The sequence below is a fragment of the Electrophorus electricus genome, unplaced genomic scaffold (assembly GCF_041902795.1).
Source record: "Electrophorus electricus isolate QZ-2024a unplaced genomic scaffold, ASM4190279v1 Scaffold32, whole genome shotgun sequence".
Taxonomy (NCBI): domain Eukaryota; kingdom Metazoa; phylum Chordata; class Actinopteri; order Gymnotiformes; family Gymnotidae; genus Electrophorus; species Electrophorus electricus.
In genome coordinates this window covers 1,293,171-1,313,619 of record NW_027658605.1, presented here as the reverse complement: position 1 = coordinate 1,313,619, position 20,449 = coordinate 1,293,171, and the positions used below count along the sequence as shown (strand labels likewise).

Genomic DNA, 20,449 nt, shown 5'->3' with positions numbered 1-20,449 from the left:
CCTCTGCGGTGACTCTGCGGCGGCGCACTGGCTCAGATGAAACCACGTTTCCCCTTTACCCTTCAGGCGTACGGCGTGGCTGGTTCTTTCTGTCACCTGGAATGGACCTGTCCACCTCGGCTCACTCCATTTTCTCTTGATGACTCTCAGCAGCCCCGAGTCCGTAATGGGTATCGTCTGGGTTTGTCTGCTCCCCATCCGGTCCCCCTCCTGCGTGGAGAAAGCTGAAACGATACTTTGCAATTCATTAAAGTATGATGTGTGTGTGAGATGTTTTTCTTTTCTCATTTATTGTTAAGGGTCCCTGGGGTCCTGGAAATCCTCAACCTGTCTGCAATTCAAAAGGGGTAAAACCAGTTGTTGCATTCACTGAACATCTAATTTGCATTAATGCCAAAGGTAAGGCATCAACCCAATTTAATTTTGTCTGTGCACAGATTTTGGCCACTTTGTTTTTCGCATTTAGATTCATCCTTTCCACCTTACCTTGAGACTGAGGATGATACACTGCCCCAAATGAATGTTTCAGACCCAGCATTTTCTCTAACTCCTGCAAATTGCGCGCTGTAAAATGAGTGCCATTATCTGATCTCACCTTTCTCTGAAACCCATGGTGAGGAATGTACTGGTTCACCAGGAACTTTACCACTGAAGCACTGTCTTCCCGTTTTGTTGGCCACGCTTCCGGCCACCCTGTGTAGTTGTCTACGCACATCAATTCGTACCTGTCACTGTTAAAGCTGGAGACTATGTACTGGTGAAGGTGAGCTCTTACTTCAGTTTGCTACTCCTACATGTATATCTGTCTGTGTTGAGACTAAAACAGGAGCATGTTTTTACACACACACACACACACACACACACACACACACACACAGATATATATGAGCTGTATGTGTGGAATATTTATTCTGGTAAGCCTGTCTGTGATATGTAATATACATGGCTGTGAAATATACTGTACAGTTGTGGCTACATTTCCATAATTATTGGTGACTACTCTCTCCTTTAGAGATTACCTCAGCCAGCTCTCAGAGTCTGCAAGGCCACGCCTTCAGCCACGCCTCCCTGAGTGATGGACACCCCAGACGCCTATTGATGCACAAGCAGCTGCATATTAGCCTGTAGGTTCCACCTTCTTAGTATCAGGACTGGGTGGGAGTGTGTGTCACAGACCTATAGGTCTTCCCAGCTCCAGCTCTTGGAAGCCAGTATGCTCAGTGAGGAGTGTTCACTGCCTCAGTCACCCTGTCTCCTCATTATCAAGCTCATTATGAGGTGATTCAGGCATGGTGAGGCAGAAAACCCCTGAAAATATGCAGGGAAGTTTCCTCAGAACTTGAGCTCAGTGTTCCTGAAGTGCAGTTTGAAATGAAATAAGGCTTTTCATTTTTTCATTCATTCATTTATTCAGAATCATGTCTGACTCATGTATGACTCGGTGTTAAAGGAAAGTTTTAACACAGATTTTGTCTGGGTACACACTTTGCAAACTTCAAACTGCATGATTAGCAGACAGTATTGTAGCTATTCAAGTTTATGATCAATAATGTAAGGTAAGTGTGTGTCAACTCTGGGTGGGTCAGGGTGTGTTCTCCCCTAAACATACTTCTGACATAATGATTTGTTTAAACACTACAATTCTCTATATCCTAATAATTACTGCCACATTTTAATAACCTGTAATACACTGTAAATACAGCATTTGTAAGCTTTAAATTTACAAACATGAACAATCATACTATAGCAAATACATGATACTCATACCTGTGACATAGTGTTTTGAACAGACATTTGCTGCCACACCTGCTATTTTAGCAGGCTAAATAATCTACCTTCAGAAATGCTAATATGCTTAATTTCATGCAAGTGCTAGTGTTCCTATTTGCTTGCTGATGTGCATGGAAGCACCATATTATTATTATTATTACTATTATTATTATTACTATTATTGTTATTACTATTATTATTATTATTATTATTATTATTATTATTATTATTACTATTATTTTTATTATTTTTATTATTATTGAGTCAAACTGCTATCAAGTTAGCTGGTTGCTCTTAACTAGTAGTGCGAACAGGACAGGGGACTTGGGGAAGACCCAAAGGGTGAGGTTTGTGTGTGTACATTCACAAGTCCTGGTGCACAGCCACTGACATACATAAACACTGCTATCTGGATCTGGAATTTTTAACATTAATGTACAGACTATTCTTTCTCCTTAAAAAATTCATTATGGTAATAATTATGGCAGTATATGTTCCCCTGCAAACAAATGCTAGGCTGCAGGCTGCACGATGCTGCAATCAACCAGCTGATGGCAAATCCAGACAGTGTTGTTATTGTGGCAAGAGACTTATTGTAAATGCATTGCCATTAATTGAGAGTCATTTTAAAATATTTTTACTCTCCCACTGCGCATACTCCCGTTTTCATAAATTGGTAAATATACATGTTGCTGCTTGTCACACAAACTTTTGTTGTACACAAGTAATAATGAGAAAAGGACTCATCATATGTTTTATGATATAGCTAAAGCTATGCATTTATCAAGAGGATTTAACACATTACAGAACACATCTAGTTAATCCTTTCCATGATTGACCCAAGGGCAGATAGCAATTATTTAAGTGTTACTATGTTTTAATTTAATAATAAAAATGACCATATGAACCTTTTTGCTTTATATTTGTTTATATTCAGCTGCCTTTATAATGACAATTATTTATGACAATTTATGACAATGACAATTTACAATACATTTTCAGTGAGTGGTATAATTAAAGTAAAATCATTGTTAAATAAGTCTCATTCTTGTCTCAGATTCAAACACTACAAAATCTTGGTCTTTGCTTGAATGATTTTTTAATGGTCCTGACTACAACACTATCCTTTGATAAGCTTGGAAGTTGTACACTACTGTGAGAGGAAGTTACATTCAGCTAGGAAAGAACCAACAATCAAATAATATACACAGATTAAGATGGCCATTAAAGATCCCAAACTAAGATTAATGCACTAATTAATAAACTACAACTTGTTTGCAGGAGTTCATCAGTGTTTTATCATTGGCATAGGTAAAGGGGTTTTCAGGCACAAGTTAAAAAAGGCACAAGTTGTCAAAGCATAAGAATAATGACCATAATGATCATAAGAAAGCCTTTCTGAGCCAAAGATCTGAATTAACAGGGAATAACAGGAGCACTTGCAAAACTGTGCCTAAGTGTATCCAGAAAGCACTGTTGGGCTTTTGTAGGAAAAAAAGGTTACACAAAGGTTACACTGATAAAACAGTTTAATCTGAACGAAGAATCAAGACCCAGGAGCTGTAAAAGAATAAGTTAATCTCTGCATTGCTCTCTATATAGGGGGAGTTTTACAACATTGGAGTGCACAAGAAACCCGCTTTTGCCCCGACACCATTTTCACTGCCACCTGATGAAAGCAACATGCTGTATATGGGCATCTCTGCCTTCACTGTCAACTCAGCAGGCTTTGTGTAGAAAAATGCAGGAGCACTCACACTCAGAATCACAGACGACATGGTGAGTTTAAACCACTCCTTGCCATCACTGAGGGAAAGGTGTGGATGTGGTTACCTTACAAGACCAGGCTATTTAGTTAGAAGACTGATGAAGAAGACTGATAACTTTATACTGTTCTCCCAGTGCACATTAATAATCCCTTAATAGTGTAATAAATGAATGGACAAATAAATGATCAACAGTCCCTGAAAATGAAACAAACGTTTATCCTTCCAGATTCCCAGAGCCTCTCCATATCGTCTGAACACCAAGACATTTGAAGCCTTAATTCCGCAGGTATAAGAGATCACTTTCTGTATTCATCACACAAGCATGCAGAAACTGCGGATTTTATATTCTCACATAGGTTTCCTAACACAGTAGACTGAATCTTAAAGGAATAATAAGGTTTAAAGAGTAACAAATAATATGATCTCATTAGCAACACAACCATATTTAGATGAAGAATTTCCGAAAAGAACAACATTTCACATGATGATGCTTGGATGAAATGTGTTGAAAACACTGAGTTCTTTTGCTTTTGGTGCTAAAGGCACTTGCAAGTACACCTTACACAGATTGATGGTGGTAGTATGGTTGGCATTCAGTTAAATCAATTAAACTTTGGACAGGGGTAGATTTGTCCTTCATACTGTTATTCAGCACAGGTAATAGCCATTTTGGGACTTTGTATCACTTTTGGGAGGCTGCCGTGTTCTCCTTAAAGTACCCAGGTTGAAGAGTGCTGGGCCCAGGAGTATTATCACCTGCTCCTGCATTTCTGCCGATGAAATAGTGAGACGGATCCACATCCTGCCTGCTTATTGGGGACGTACTGTTCTAGCAGCTCTTCCTCATCTGTCCATGCTCATACCATGGGTTGCTGTACTGTTTCCATGCTTATGTGGTACTCTTTCCGCAGGATGCTATGGAACTTTTGGTGCTCCCTGCTCCTCTCTGGCATTTGTAGCTTGACCTTCCTGGTGATTTTTTTGCAGTCCACGTCACTTTGCCAGGAGCTTCCTTTTGCTGATTAGCAGAAGCAGGAATACCTCCTGTCCTGCCAGGCTTTTGCAGTCATATTAGGCACATTGACTGCTCCGCTCTTACCTGCTTTCTATATCTTATGTTTGGGCTACTTGTGGAAGTGACATGAAAGCAGTGTTATGTTTATGTTAGTGTGGAGTTTGATATCTTGTGGAATTTCCACCACGCTGTTAGTATCATGGCCACCCACAAATTGTTGATCATGAATGTTCTTTAATTGATTTGACTGATAAATGGTAAGTCTGACTTTTAGATCTTTGCATAATGTTTGCTCTATGTCTATCCATATTCTGTCTGATATACTAGGTTTTATCCATTTTATTCCATATTGTAGTTGATTTGCAATAATCAACTACAGTTCTGTAATGTTGTGAGTTTGATTTTATGTGATTTATTTTTCCAGTAGAATCAAGTTATGATGTTGTCCAAAGATTTTAGACAGGTTGGTGGCGCTGGAATAATTGAAAACAAACAATTTCGTTTAGGTTATATTCTCATTTTAATTATTGCAGTTTGTCCAAAGAGTATAAGGTGCAACTTTGTCCATCAATGAAGTTCGTCGCTTATTGTTTTAATAATTGGATGACTATTTATTCTGAATAACAGACAACTGGGAAGTGAATTTAATACCCAGATATGTAATATGATTGGTATTCAGGGGGATGGGGAATGTTTTTAATTGCATCATAAAGATATGCTGCTAATATATAGTATAATACACAAATATACTACTGGAGATACAATTTGACCAGTTATGTGTGATGTTCTGTGATGATCATATAGAACACCACAGACAACTGTGTGGCACATCACTGTTAAACCTCCTGATTGCAACCCGGGGCATCGTGAACTGTACAACATGACCCTCAGACAATGATCTCTGAGTGAAAACGATAAACATAATCATCTTCATATCATCACTTTCTCTTCAAGTTCAGTGGAAGAGAGGTCAGTGAAAGGGAGTTTTAATACCCTTTCCATTTTTAACTTTAATAAAAACACAGATGGAAAAATTCCAGAAAGTGAGACAGAGAAAGGAAACTAGACTTTAAAATGGTGCTGCCCTCTTGACTTACAACTGTAGATTATTGAAATTATTACAAATGTCTGACGCCAAAAGGGATTGTGTCAGTGTTTCACTACTCAGTATTGCATTTGGTAGACAGTATAAACAAGCAGACTATGGTTAAAAAAATCACAGAAATAAAGCAAACACCAATATAATCTTGAACCACCTAGTGCCAGGAAACATTAGATTACTGGAACAAAATCAGACAACTAGCAGAACAACTTTTTAACCAATGATGCAGATGCACTTTTAGTGGATTTATTTATCTGTATTTCAATCCACTAAAGTTTTTCACTTGATCTAACATTACATTTAAGACCGAAATCCTGTTACGTCTCACAGAAGATTCCACTGATCAAGCTGCTACTTACCCATCCTGGTCCTGGAGTACCTTTGCTCTGTACACTTTAGTGATGTCTTGGCTACCAACAAGCCTATTTTAATCCATCAGATAGTAACCAAACGCTCCTTTGCTGCAGAGCACAGAAATCATTCAAATTTGCAGTCAACAGATACATCTGGGCCAGATTTTGGATCAATGGACTAGGCTGGAACTGCACATATACTGTATATGCAAAATTCAAAATACGGGGAGTGGTTGGTCTCTTTTGCAATCAAATCTGAATACTATGGAATTCGTTTCACATTTGTTTAATTTGACAGATTTTAAATGGATAATGGACATCACTAGACAAAAAGGAATAAACAACTATATGAAAAGGAACAAAACCAAAAACAAAGGAAGACTTTAACACACTTGCCCAAACAAGCACTAAATCTGACAAAAATAGATCAACCAATGACATAGCTGTGAAGGAACATATTAGCCATTGTTTTCTTGTCATCAACAGTAATTTTAACTGATTGTTAACATACTGTTCAAGTCTTCAACTGATTTGCTCCCAACATACGAATGGGTACAAATATGGTTCATTACCCAGCTGCACAAATTGCTTCTGACATACTGGGCAGCTACAGGGTTCTTCTCCCGTGTGGATTCTGACATACTGGGCAGCTATGGGCTTCTTCAGTTGTGTGGATTGTCTTCTGCTCCTCCATGTGGCCTGTTTCACCAAAGCCCTTCCTGCAGTATTTGCAGCACTATGGCAAGCGGACACCCTTGTGTGAGCGTTTAGGTGCTTCTCAAGAGTCTGGGCAAGTTTGAAACACCTGCCCTAAACATCACTGACATTATTTCTTGTAGGTGATTAGCCACGTGTTTCTCTAGTCACAAGTACTTTTTGATTTATTTGGTTTTTTAAATAGGTAATTTTATATATAATGGCAACAAATGACATTTTAAGTTTTATGACAAAACGTGCAAACAAGCTGGCCTGAGAGGTGTGTAGCGGGATATGACTCAGTGCATCTCTGGTGCTGCTTTTGATGAGTACAGTGTCATGAGTGTGTCTGTCCAGCGGTGCAAAGAGGGGATACAGCAAGGCATGGCATGGTGTTTATTCATTCGTTTGCATAGAAAATGACGCCTTTTCACATTGTGGAACTACAAATATGGCGGTCTTTTTTGTGCGGCGTAGTAAAGACATATGTTGTGGAATTTTGAACAAACAGCAAGTCAGACGTGATTAAGAGAGTAATTTAATAAGAAAAAGAATAAAATAAATGTTTGGCTCTCCTCAGGTAGGGAGCCCCGAGTATACAAAACCGTGGCTAGTTATACTACTCCTGTGCTGTCTTTAACCAATCATCTTTTCTTAAGCAGCTCTTCTTTCCTTTGTTGCTGTGGCTATAAGCCAATCAGCTCTCAGCTTGTTTTTTTCCACAAACCAACCCAAACTGTCTCCAAACAGTGTGGGTTGTGTGTCAAGTTGACCTTGATGTTAACAGTTCCTGATACATGTTCAACTTAATCAGCAACAGGCGGATATAAATGTGCAAACAGCATTATTAATTTAAGAACACAAGGATCAGTGTGATTTTATATGAATCACATAATACATAGTTTCGTATCATTTTCCATCACACGTAAAAACAGAGTCTCACCGTATTGTCGGGCAGGAGGATCTGGACTCATTTATTACTTAATATCTTACCCCATCTAGCGGTCATTAGAGGTTAGTCTTGAATTGATTTCTGTCGTGCAATATTTTAGATATAAATGTTTACATTTTCTATTACAGAACACGGCAAAGTATAGTCAACCAGTTCTAACCTTTTGAGAAAAACTTTAACTTCAAAGTAGGTGAATCTATTTACTTAGATTGAACCAATCGGATCACAGTTTATTTACATAGCATCAATGCTTTGAGTGCTTTAGATATAAGGACATCATGGCGATCTTTCTGCTCACACCTCAGTCAGTCTAGAATTCTGTACTATGTGTTTCTATAGCTTCCAACTTTCACGAGTTTCTTGAATCTGTGGAGAAAAGTGCAGACTCAGGTACTTTCTTATTTGTGAACATTTATACATTTTATGTAATTTTTTTATCATCTATAATGTTTCATTACTTTTCATTTATAGATATAAGGACACAAAAACAGTTCATATACTCAATGAATTGTTACAAGATAATCTTTTCTAGAGAATGTTTACCATTTGTTAAAAGACTGATTTATTTCTAAAGGTTTATGCAGTTTGTTAATTTGTCACATGGAGGCAGAAGGGGTGAATCTGATATACCCCTCTTCCATCATCAACTATTCATCGAGTCCTCCAGTGGAGCTTGTACAACCAAAGAAACGCATACAGCGGTCACCGGCGGTTCTAAGTTACATCTAAAGAGGTCTAGGCCTATACACACTGTTCCACCTGAGGTAATAAAATGTTTTGGGGTAAAGGTATTTTCATGAGGCGATCTGTGATCTAATTATAATAGGCTTTGAAGCTCTCTGCAACAGGTGCAGAGTGGTGCAAGACTGTGTTTGAAAGCATAAAGAGGAATAATGTTTCTGGGGTATCTCAAGGCCTTTTTGGGTCTGTAAGTGCAGAGCAGAGGCTCTGATGCAGGTGGTTTCAAGGCCTCTGTGGAAGTCTACGGCAGATGACTCTGGACTGTTCCCGTGAGAAATAGCTTCCTAAGTATTGGGAAAGATCCCGGCTTTTAAAAGACGTGAAAGCCTCTTCGAGAGTTCTGTGGCTAAGCAAGGTTCATTATCTTACCATAAGAGCAGGGTGATACTGACCTGCAACATCATCTTGCAGGTGTTTGATGGTATGAGTTGAGATCATCTTTGTTAAAAACAAAAAAAACAACAACAAAAAAAAAAAACAGGAAAATCTTCCAATAGGATATACTGGGGTCAAGCTTCAATTTGTACAATGATAGATCTCAATTTGCATATATTGAATAATGTATGGTTGAACACAGTGGTGGAGATTTCAAACACCAGTATGTAGAGAAGGTGTGGCAATCACATAATCAGTTGTGAAAACTGGATAAAAATGTGTGTTCCTTGTGTGATTATTAGACATATTCTGGACTATGCCTCGTTTGTATGTAACGCTGAGCTCAAAATAAATAATGGACCTACTACTCTCTTCAATTAATTCTTGAGTCTGCATCTTTATTTTCTGTTTAAAGAGGACTTAATAAAATTACTGGAATGTGGGCAATATCTAGTAACACAGTGCCGAGTCTGCTAAACGTAGATCCCAGCCTTTTATATGGCCTCTTCCCTTTAATTCTACTGACTATAATTAATGTAAACCTTGTCGATTCTGGTGTTTGCTGTATAGAGGTAGCGAAAACTTTGCTAAAACAATGAAAAATATGCATCCTGTGAAAAGTTTATTGAACAATATAACATTGTTCCTTACCCAGAGCCATAACACGTCATTGATGGAAATCACACTGATGTGAGGGCGGTATGGGCCAACTCAACTGTATTTCCTGATTGTTTTATTCTGCAGGAGGATGTGGTCCAAATATTTAAAAAATCACAGGTTTGTTTAAGAGGACATAGTCGAACAGTTTGGGCTTACTGTTATTTTAATACTAGTGGTAACTATTAGTAAATACAACAATCTGACCATCCTCATACTGCATTGAGTGCTGTGCAGCTAACAAAGATGATAAAGGGTAGAAACCGAAAGGTATGAGAAGGGATGAAAAGTAGTAATGAAGTTTGGAAAGTAATGTCGTTCCTAAATACCCAGTCAGTTAGTTTTAAAGTTAAACATTCAAACATAACATGAAGAGTCAGCCTTCAGAATTAGTTAAAGAGAATAGCTGGTCCCATCCTTTATTGCCGGTTAACCTTAACAAACATTATTGAGGCACCCTTCGTGAAGGTCTAACTGTCAAACAGAGAACCCATATTTTTATACACTTTTCAGAAGTGGTTATGTATTCACCCCACCTTCCTTTACATATTAGTGTTTGCATTCACCACCATTACATCTGAACCACACAGTAGTCAATATATGCAAACTGCTATTCAATACCCACACCAGTTGGAAGCCATTACCACTACATTCCAAGAGAAGATTTGTATTAGCCTTGTCCTAAAGAAGATTGTTTTTCTATATGGTCCTGAGCCTGGTGGAGAGTTCATATATCTTACCCTGAGGTCCACCAAAAGCCTACGCAGGATCCTTTACTGAAGCCTGAAGCCCTGTATGTAAGTCATTCTGAAAGGACACAGAATCTCTAAACTCCCTTATGTTTTATGTTATTAATCTGTCCAATGCACTGTTAGGCCTCTTTTCCCTGTAAACACGCATGTTATTACCTCAGTAATAACAGGGACCACCTCTTGTAAAGAATTTATTGCATTTGAAAGTATGGAAATGTGGTCAAAGGTGATGCTAGAAACATCTCCCTTTAAAGGTTAGAAAAGGATATGGAAAGGTGGCTACATGCTTAAAAGCTAAAATGTTACATGTAACTAAACTGTGAGAGATGCCTTTATAAAGAACAGTGTGTGAATCTACAGGGGATGCAGTGGCTGATGTGATCGTGCGTCTGCTATGATAGCGAGGCGAGGTTATTATATTGTGGCTTGTATGTAGTTCAAATGAAATTAAGGAATGGTCTGAGATGGCATCCGACTGGGGTAGTCTGACTATGTTCTCCGTGTCCACCGTATGTCAATAGTAAGTCAAGCGCATGTCCATCAGAGTGTGTGGGTTCTCTTATACATTGGATGAAACCAATTGATTCTGATATACAGCTAAAGGCCAATCTCAAAGGGTCTTGGGCATTATCAAGGTGAATATTGAAATCACAAAAAATAATGGCTCTTTCTACAAAAGTGACTAGATTAGAAAGGAAATCTGAAAATTCCTTAATAAATTCTGAGTAGGGCCGTGGTGGCCTATAGATACCAAATAGTGAAACAGGCTGGGTGGGCTTCATATCGCTGGCTACATCATTCATTTTAGAAAAAAAAACAAAATTTCCCCTTTTTTCCTCAATTATCCTGTTATCTTCAATTCCCTGCTCTAAAGCGATTACTCACGTAATACTAGTCAGAGTTTTAGGGTGCCCCAAAAGGGTGCATTAGGTGCATTAAAGTTACTAATAAAGACATCAGAATATTCCCTGTCTTTCAAGTAGAAAATAAATCAGAATACCACAGAAATGTATTTGCTATTAAGTAACCTAGAGCCTTAAAGATTATTTTGGACTTCAGTGGACGTAAGAACAATAGCAGGTAAATAAACTTTATTTATTTATTTATTCCTTAATATGGCATTCTCTAAAATGATGTAAATACATTGAAAATATGCAGTACAAGTGCAGTAAAATAATTCAATGTTGTACTTCTTCTTCTTCAAAGCAGAGCATTGGGTACTTAATACCATTGAACTGTGTCAAATCAATGTGCCCTATTACCATTGAATTTTTACTATTACTATTACAACAGTAATGTAAATAATGTGATACAAATAGTTAATGAAGTACAAATTCATGAAACTCACATGCTGCTAGTATGTTAAAAGTTATAAATGTAAATGACAATTAATTATTCATACTGTTGTTGGTGGGGAATTCAGTAGATTGACTGATTTAAACAACTCCCAAAGTATTTGCATAACCTGAAACACACATTATGAAGACTTCCATTAAAATTACATTTATTTCAAGATTAGACTAGGAATGGAAAGAAGTACAATGTAAGAAAAAATCAAATAGGTCCTCTGAAAAAGCTGAAATTGTCAGTCATGTAAAGCTTTTACAAGATGAAGCATAATGTCATGGAATGTTAGCCTCCCTCGAGTCATGTGGTTTGGCCTGCCACGTTCAGTGGGAGGGCTGTGTTTGCAACCACACCTGCACCTTGTTCGTCTCAATGTATATAAACCCGTGTTAAAGTGTACAGGGTGTTGGTCATTGTCGGTGTAATGTCTGAATGTAACATGTTTATGTTAGATGTATTCTTGTGTATCATGTTTGTTTAACTTCATTTGTTTCAGGTCCATGTTTATTGTTTCTAATACGTGAGTGCCACTGTCATTTATGTTAATAAATGTTCGTCCCAGTCGGTGGAGTCTGTGCGTCCTGCCCCTCGCCCTATGGCACTCGGGCCGCCACACGTAATCACAGTGCATTATTTCTTTATTATATTAAACTTTTGTACTGGTGTTAAAGCAGGCCAAATATTATACATTGATTCATATACTAAGTACTAAAAGTGTTATACATTGATTGATGCGGAGAAAACTATACATCAACTTTTTTATGGCTACTAAATAAAGGTACAATACTGAGCCTGATAAGTATAAACATTTTAAACAGCTTTTTATCGTTTAGGGTTTTTTTTTCCTTTTGTGCAAGTCTAAATTAGTCCACTGGGACAATGACACACAAACACTAACACCAACACATCAATGGTCCCTCAATTTAGAGTATTTTTTATTTGAAATGGAGCCGAACTGAGCATGACAACACTGGGATGGAGCAGCGGGTAGGAGAGCCTCATCTTCAGCGTTGCTTGGAGGTGCTCTCCATGGAAGTGATGGCCCAGGGGTGGAAGAATGCCATTCTGGTGGAGAAGGTGGGGTGCCAATGAGACAGGTGTGTCATGCCTGCAGAAGACACTGTCAGAGGCAGATAAGCAGAAGGACAAGGTGAAGTAACATAGCTCAAGGTCCCTACTTAACTGCACCATTTAGAAAGCATGCATAACTTAAAGATAGTTGTGAAAGCCTGAAGGTCTACAACAGGCAGTAATGAACTTTTCTAAACTGGATTTATGGGTTTTACATTGCGCAGAGGCTGAACGATTTTTAATTTCGACCTTTTGTCAGTGTGTTTACAGTATTTACTTACTGTAGCCCAGTCCTTGAATGAAGTATTTCAAGGCTTCTGCCAGCTTGCCAGGCTATAAGGTAAGAACAGGACACAATAGATTACACAGTGCATCACTCAGTTTGAATGCAAGAGCATTATTTTAATGGGTAACGACAGACCTGATCAAGCTGTGGTAGACCTCCACAGTCAGCCATCTTCATGAGGGACAACATGAAGGACAATGTTATTCACCACAAGTTCATCACAAAGTTCTAGATTTATAAGCCCCCAGTGACATATAATGACTTCTGCATTTATAATGAGAGTCAAATAAAAAAAGCAAAACATAACATTTTAAGTATCGCTTTGCTGAGGTTTGAAGGTCACTAACTTTGAGGAGGGTTGTCTTTGAGGGATTCATTTTGGAATTGCAGTCAACCTACGACGGAAAACACAAACATTTGCACGCAGGCTCCCAGGTACATATAGAAGTTTGATTTGAATGCTGGGTTGGATTTTGAATGTTGTTTTTAAACTTCTGCATGTAAAACAAGCTGTACATACCACAGCATCCACCACAGGAGAGTCATCTCCTACCACCAGAAGAGTGTGACACCTACAGCAACAAAACCTTTCAGGCATGTGGTGGCACAGGGGCATTTTACATCAAAAAATAACATGGAATAAGGATAAAAGAGAAACAGTTTCTCACTTACTTTAGAGTCTTTCTACCCAGAGAAGTTCTCTTAATGTTCAGTTTACTTCGGCTGAAAATTGATCAGATCTAATAAGACTGGGAGCTGTTCATATGACAAACAAGTCTAGAAGCAGAGAGCTCAGAAGATTCCATAGAATGCAGATGTCAGTCATACCTGTTGTAGGACTTCATAAAATGCAGAAGGTTGGTCTGGTTAATCCTTTTGCTGATGTTGTGACGGAAGGTCTTTACAAATTCTGCCTTCTTCTTAATCTCCTCCTGCCACGGTGCCATAAAGGAGTCAGTCCAAGACACAATCAGTCACAAAACATTAAAACTTGATGTGAATATGAATTTAAATGTCTCTTCCTCTATATGCACAGTCTGCACAGGCACTCGAGACAGAAATGTATAATAAAAGGAATATGTAAAAAAAAAAAAAAACATTGTTGACCTTTTGATGGACAATAATGTAGGCATCTGGTTCTTTAGTTACGAAAAGGACACAGTCTAAATTCAGGACAGCTCATTTGGAACACTCATCTTTAGTAATAAGGCATTTAACTTTTAAATATTCTAGTTCAGTGTTTAGTGACCCAGTCCACAGTACACATGAAATGGCCCACATGTTTATTCTAACCCAGCCCAGTACAACTGTACCAGGTGTTCATTTTCCTAATGGCTTGGTTTAGGAGCTAGGATGATGTTGTCAGGAGCTGGGATAGAGGGAAAATGTGGGATGTCAGATGTATCACAAGGACTGGGTTGACAAGTACTGCTCAATAATACATACAATATACATTTCATTTTAGGCGTTATTTCGTACCTGACCGAACAGGTGGGAGATGACAACACTGGGGGGACCAAGGGCCCAGCTGGAAATCTGTGGAAAGTGTGGGTTGATCTTTAGTGGCTGGAGTACACATAAGCTTTGATCAAATACATTACTTTATTAAAAGAGGCTTGACACTGTTCTAAGGATCCTAAAAGAATAAAAATATAGGGTCGATTGTCACCATATGATTGGCATGAAAGGTTAACTGGAAACTGCAGAAAACTAAGAGTAATATGCTGAGAACTATTTGTTATCACATTGAAAGTTATATGGATTCAGTGAACAGCCAAGACACAGGGAACAAGACAGTTTAAATACATGAAGTAATAAGAGTTAAACAAGACAGGTGCAAATAATAAGGAGCGGAGAAAATGAAGCTAAGGAACGGAACCACAACAAGGAAGTAAAGCAAAACAAAAGACATGAGACAGGGAAACCATAGACATGGACGCTAGGTGGGACCAGCTAAACGACATAATTGTAGAGATACAGGGATCGTGATGATTAAGCAGGGTGTTAACAGAATGATAATTACTATTGCATTAGACTGTGATACCTTGGATGCTGCCCGGTCTGCCCAGCCCTCTACCTGAGCATTAATGTTCATCAGGACAAGGCCCTCAACCAAGTCTGGGTACTTCAACTGCAAGACATTTATGCATGAGCAGTCAAAGGGAGATGAACCTTCAGGGCAAAATTACTTACTATATGTCAAACTGTTGTAGTTAAATGAGCAATTAAGAGTCTCCATATTTGGCATTCTTGCACTTTACATTGCACTTAGAAAAAGGTTTGTTTACATGTGCAAGCAGAGGAACAATAGTGAAGTGTCAGTATTCTGGAGAGTTGATGTCTAGCTAGCTTGACAGTGTAATGATTAGGATTATGCTGCAAGTATCAACACTTTGTTACAAAGCAAGAATTTCACCAAGGAGTAATCCTTGTTTGATCATTGTGTTAAAATCTATTGGGAAGAAAGACAGTGCTACAACTCACAGCGAACCGTGTGAGGATGTTTGCTCCTGCTCCAACACCCATTCCAATAACACTCTTAATTCTGTGGAGAGAAAAAAATGTACATAACTTTAAACCATTAAAGCGCAAGGTTTCAGATTAGAACAAGGATTGACAGTTTAATCTCAGAGTAAATGGCTAATCTGGTTCACTCACTTAAAATGCTTGAGCACAATTGGGAGGGTCTCGGAGAGCTTGTCCATTGAGGGATATGTGAATCTACAGGAAAAAATTGCCCTGAGTGAGTTATAATTCTAAGGGACGCCACTGATTCTTCAGGATTTGAACCTGCTAAACCTAGCTATGATGTACTGGGAGCCACAGCCATCAATGTAGCATATGAACGCTAAGAAAAAAGTTCATGAAAGAAACCCTGGTGCATGACAAGCCGGTGCCAGCTAGACATGCTGACAGTCAGGGCCTCCAGATGTTAGTTTAGGTGGGCACCAACACCATGGCATAGAGTCGTCCTGTCTGACTGCCAGGAAGGAGTGGTCTGAGGGCAGACGGAGGGCTATGGAGTAGGTTCTGATAAATATACATTCTGGAAAAAATTGTATGGGGTAGCTGAAGGTCACATTTTAGATTAGATTTAACCTTGGAATGTCTTTCAGCCCCTGAAAGAACATTGTGGCATATGGTGCACTCACGCTCACCCTGCAGGGAAGGTGCTGGCACCCTCATGTTGCCCAGGAGCGTTGACCTGACACACGGCAAAGTGTCGCATGATTTCCTGCATGTCCTCATCATAGAAAAGAACGTCGAAGCAAGTTTTGTCTGCAGACATGCATTCCAGGGTCATTACAACACAATAAATGATGCTTATGCTAAGTTTTAGACTTTAGAGCAATCAGCTACGTGCCACAAGCAACAGTATCAGAGTCTTACGGTTCATTCCGATGTCATGGTAGGTGAGGATGACCGGTCGGTTATCCCTGGGGATACCTGCCATGGTGCAGCATACAGTGCCAAAGGGGGTCTCCACATTGTCCTCCTATAAGACCCAGGTGGAGTATAAAGGTCTAGGTCTAGATGTATAAGAAAAACCTCTAAAAAGAGGTCTGATTCCACTGCAGTGGTTTTGTGTGTCAGGACATTACTCTGTCACACTTAGAACTACTTCTGTGGAATGAGCCTCTTATCACGAGGAATGTCAATCATTTATTTATTATTTATCATTAACCAAGTTAATTTGTTTACAAAAGATCATGTTTGACTCAGAAGACACATGACAGTGCTTGAAAACATGCTTTATGGGTAAAAGCTTTAGCCTATTGAAACATCTGTGAAAAGGTAGTGCTACTTACCACAACTTGACCCCAAAATGCCCCCTTAAAATCCTTCAGACAAAACACAGAGAAAAATAGATTTTGGAGTGGTAACATTTCATTCTGGATGTGAAAAGATCCATCCCATAGACTTTATTCTATTAACAGTACTCAATGTCTGAAAATACAGCCTTATTTTACCGGACACAACGGGTCCATACAAAAGGCATCATCAGATGTTTCTTCATCATCCTCCAATAGAGGGTTATAGAGGGCCTGGGGGTTAAGAAGCAAAAATTCTCAGTACAAAGTTAGATAAAACTTGGTTGTAAGGTAGTATTAAACAAGTATTCTCTTTTTAAAACATTTGCCCAACCTACCCTTTTTGCCATTATCCCAAAAGTTGACGAGCAAATATTCCTCGCTAAATCGATTCCCTGTCTGAATACCGTCTGCATTGCTGGTGCCACTGTAAGGGTCGTTTCCTTTTGGTCACAGAGATTCAGTACAGACTTATTTGGATATTAGGCTGTGCAGTTCCAATTTAGAATATTTGCAGCTCTCCTGTAATAGTAATATTATGACATCACTAAAATACTTTTGAGCAGTTTAATGACAGATTCCCTAAAATCTATATGACAAGAACACCATGCCACTTTTTAATGCTTGATGAAGTATGTTTTGGATGTTACAGCTGTTTTTCTGACAGACCTTCTCTGTTTGAAATGCATCAAAATGATCCCTAAGAGACTAAAGATTCCACTGTACCTTGTTCTGTAAAATTCAGTAGTAATCCACCACCTATGGTTAGGTTTAATTCACCCTATTGTCTCCCAACCTTTGAACTGCTGAAGTGTGTCAAGTGAAATAACATATAGATGCTTGCGCTCACCTTTAAAATAGATGTAGTGATGTCATAGCCATTGTGACGTCATAGACATTGTGATGTTACTACAGGGTTGCGCTGACATTTTGGTCATTGGGAAAATAAGTCAAAAGTTTAAAAAATATGTGAAATCCCTATTTTTAGCGGCAGCTGAGTACGTAGCTGAAAGATGGGTACAGTTATATAGACATTTATTACAGTTTTCCAATACAACACGAAGTCCCTCCATGCAGGCACTACATGGGTTTTTGATAAAGATCAAGACATTAACTGTAATACAGAGAGAGGTCGGTAGAGTAGGCAAAACTGTCATCAAGTAAAATTACTGTTACTTTAAAATAATAACTACTGAAGTAGAAGTAAAAGTAGTCATTTAAATTATTACTTAAGTAAAAGTAAGAAAGTATCTGTTACAAGAATACTCAAGTAGCAAGTTACTTCACTGGAACTCATTTAATAGCAGTTTAATGCCATTGAACTGTGTCAAATCAATGTGCCCTATTACCATTGAATTTTTACTATTACTATTACAACAGTAATGTAAATAATGTGATACAAATAGTTAATGAAGTACAAATTCATGAAACTCACATGCTACTAGTATGTTAAAAGTTATAAATGTAAATGACAATTAATTATTCATACTGTTGTTGGTGGGGAATTCAGTGGATTGACTGATTTAAACAACTCCCAAAGTATTTGCATAACCTGAAACACACATTATGAAGACTTCCATTAAAATTAAATTTATTTCAAGATTAGACTAGGAATGGAAAGAAGTACAATGTAAGAAAGAATTAAATAGGTCCTCTGAAAAAGCTGAAATTGTCAGTCATGTAAAGCTTTTACAAGATGAAGCATAATGTCATGGAATGTTAGCCTCCCCCGAGTCATGTGGTTTGGCCTGCCACGTTCAGTGGGAGGGCTGTGTTTGTAACCACACCTGCACCTTGTTCGTCTCAATGTATATAAACCCGTGTTAAAGTGTACAGGGTGTTGGTCATTGTCGGTGTAATGTCTGAATGTAACGTGTTTATGTTAGATGTATTCTTGTGTATTATGTTTGTTTAACTTCATTTGTTTCAGGTCCATGTTTATTGTTTCTAATACATGAGTGCCGCTGTCATTTATGTTAATAAATGTTCGTCCCAGTCAGTGGAGTCTGTGCGTCCTGCCCCTCGCCCTACGGCACTCGTGCCGCCACACGTAATCACAGTGCATTATTTCTTTATTATATTAAACTTTTGTACTGGTGTTAAAGCAGTCCAAATATTATACATTGATTCATATACTAAGTACTAAAAGTGTTATACATTGATTGATGTACTATACATATATGAACTGTTTTCTGTATCCTTATGTCTATAAATTAAAAGAATTAAAACATTTAAATGATAAATAAATTACAATAAATGTATAAATGTTCACAAATAAGAAACTACATTGGTCTGCACTTTTCTCCACAGATTCAAGGAACTCATGAAAGTTGGAAGCTATAGAAACACATAATACAGAATTATAGACTGACTGATGTGTGAGCAGAAAGATCACTGTGATGTTCTCATATCTAAAGCACTCAAAGCATTGATGTTATGTAAATGAACTGTGATCTCATTGGTTTAAGGAAATAGATTCACCTACTTTGAAGTTCAAGTTTTTATCAAAAGGTTAGAACTGGTTGACTATACTTTGTCTGTTCTGCAACAGGAAATTTAAACATTTATATCCGAAGTATTACGCGATAGAAATCAGTTCAAGACTACCCGTTATTGACCGCTAGATGGGGGAAGATACGAAGAAATAAATGAGTCCAGATCCTCCTGCCCGACTTTACGGTGAGACTCTGCTTTTACGTCATTAAAACGCTAAAGAAAAAAGGCCGCCATATTTGTAGTTCCAAAACGTGAAAAGGTGTCATTTTGTATGCCAAAGAATGAATAAACACCATGCCATGCCTTGAAGACGACGAAATTGCAATCAATTTAGCTAGCCATAAGAATAAGAATAGCTGTTTGATTTACATAATCACAAATATATTGCATGTACATACATCTACATTTCAGTCGATCAAAATGTTTCACGTACTTATAACCGCAACTTTATGTTACAGCGGTCATATCAGATATTTACCAATATAAAACGCAACAGGTGTCGTGTTCTGTAATAGAACATTTTAACATTTATATCCATATTACACTGCATAAATCAATTCAAGACTGTAGAGTCGTCGTACCAAATGACGTAAACTCAATATAAACCGCTGACTTAATTTAATGAACAGTATTAAGATAATGAGTGAGTACAGCGAGTCTTGTCTTACTGATGCCTGTTCTAACTGAACATAGGCAGACTCCTGCATGCTGACTGGTCTAGTCACCAAACACCTGCAGCTATGGCAGCTCGTAGCAGGCAAACAGAACAGTCATTTATTCAAATGATCTACACTGACAACAGTTCTGGAATGTTACCCCTGCCATAGAATTAAAAAGATTCAAGTTCAGCAAATGTTAGCGCATTTGACAATGGGACAGAGACAGAGCAGGACGAAAATCCACCCTCTGCCGACTGAACAAGAGCGGCGGAGGATGAGCAATGACTGGCCCATTAGACCAATCTTGAAGCGGATAGATTTCTGGGCAGAACGTGACCAAAGCTGGAGGTTCCCTGCTCGAAGATCAGGCACTAGCAGGCAAACCGAGCATTGCACAGGCCATATTTGAAATTCCCACAATGCTTTTCTCACCGGGCGTATGTCGGGGCAATAACGTTGTCAGTTGGTCCTACCAGACAATTATCAGCATGACGAGAGCCTTTCATATCAATAAATTCTGACAACACTTTGAAAGTGATAAGCAGTGGTTAGCTCGAAAGTTATTCATAAACAAGCACGTTGAAAATTACGAAGCA

General features: G+C 38.4%; 1 protein-coding gene and 1 long non-coding RNA gene across 2 annotated transcripts; both read right to left on the bottom strand.

Moving 5' to 3' along the window:
- Window positions 1–13,440: 13,440 nt before the first annotated feature.
- Window positions 13,441–14,424, bottom strand: LOC145655706 (uncharacterized). The gene is made up of 3 exons (XR_014121685.1): window positions 14,366–14,424; window positions 13,715–13,818; window positions 13,441–13,609 (listed from the first exon to the last, which is right to left on the bottom strand). It is a non-coding gene; the product is annotated as an uncharacterized LOC145655706 (long non-coding RNA).
- An 89-nt stretch (window positions 14,425–14,513) lies between these two features.
- On the bottom strand, window positions 14,514–16,502 carry LOC145655696 (protein NDRG1-like). Its single transcript, XM_081709186.1, has 6 exons — window positions 16,277–16,502; window positions 16,045–16,165; window positions 15,545–15,607; window positions 15,371–15,431; window positions 14,931–15,017; window positions 14,514–14,522 (listed from the first exon to the last, which is right to left on the bottom strand). The coding sequence occupies exons 1-6, from the start codon at window positions 16,338–16,340 to the stop codon at window positions 14,514–14,516; spliced, it is 405 nt and encodes a 134-aa protein (XP_081565312.1). The 5' UTR covers window positions 16,341–16,502.
- Window positions 16,503–20,449: the final 3,947 nt, after the last annotated feature.

What these genes read in the sequence shown, in the direction of transcription:
- LOC145655696 (XM_081709186.1), bottom strand. Translation starts at nt 16,340, where the DNA reads ATGGCAGGTATCCCCAGGGATAACCGACCGGTCATCCTCACCTACCAT. An exon ending in CCATGACATCGGAATGAACC is followed by an intron (nt 16,166 to 16,276) that starts GTAAGACTCTGA and finishes GCATGTCTGCAG; the next exon opens with ACAAAACTTGCTTCGACGTT. An exon ending in ATTGTGCTCAAGCATTTTAA is followed by an intron (nt 15,432 to 15,544) that starts GTGAGTGAACCA and finishes TTCTCTCCACAG; the next exon opens with AATTAAGAGTGTTATTGGAA.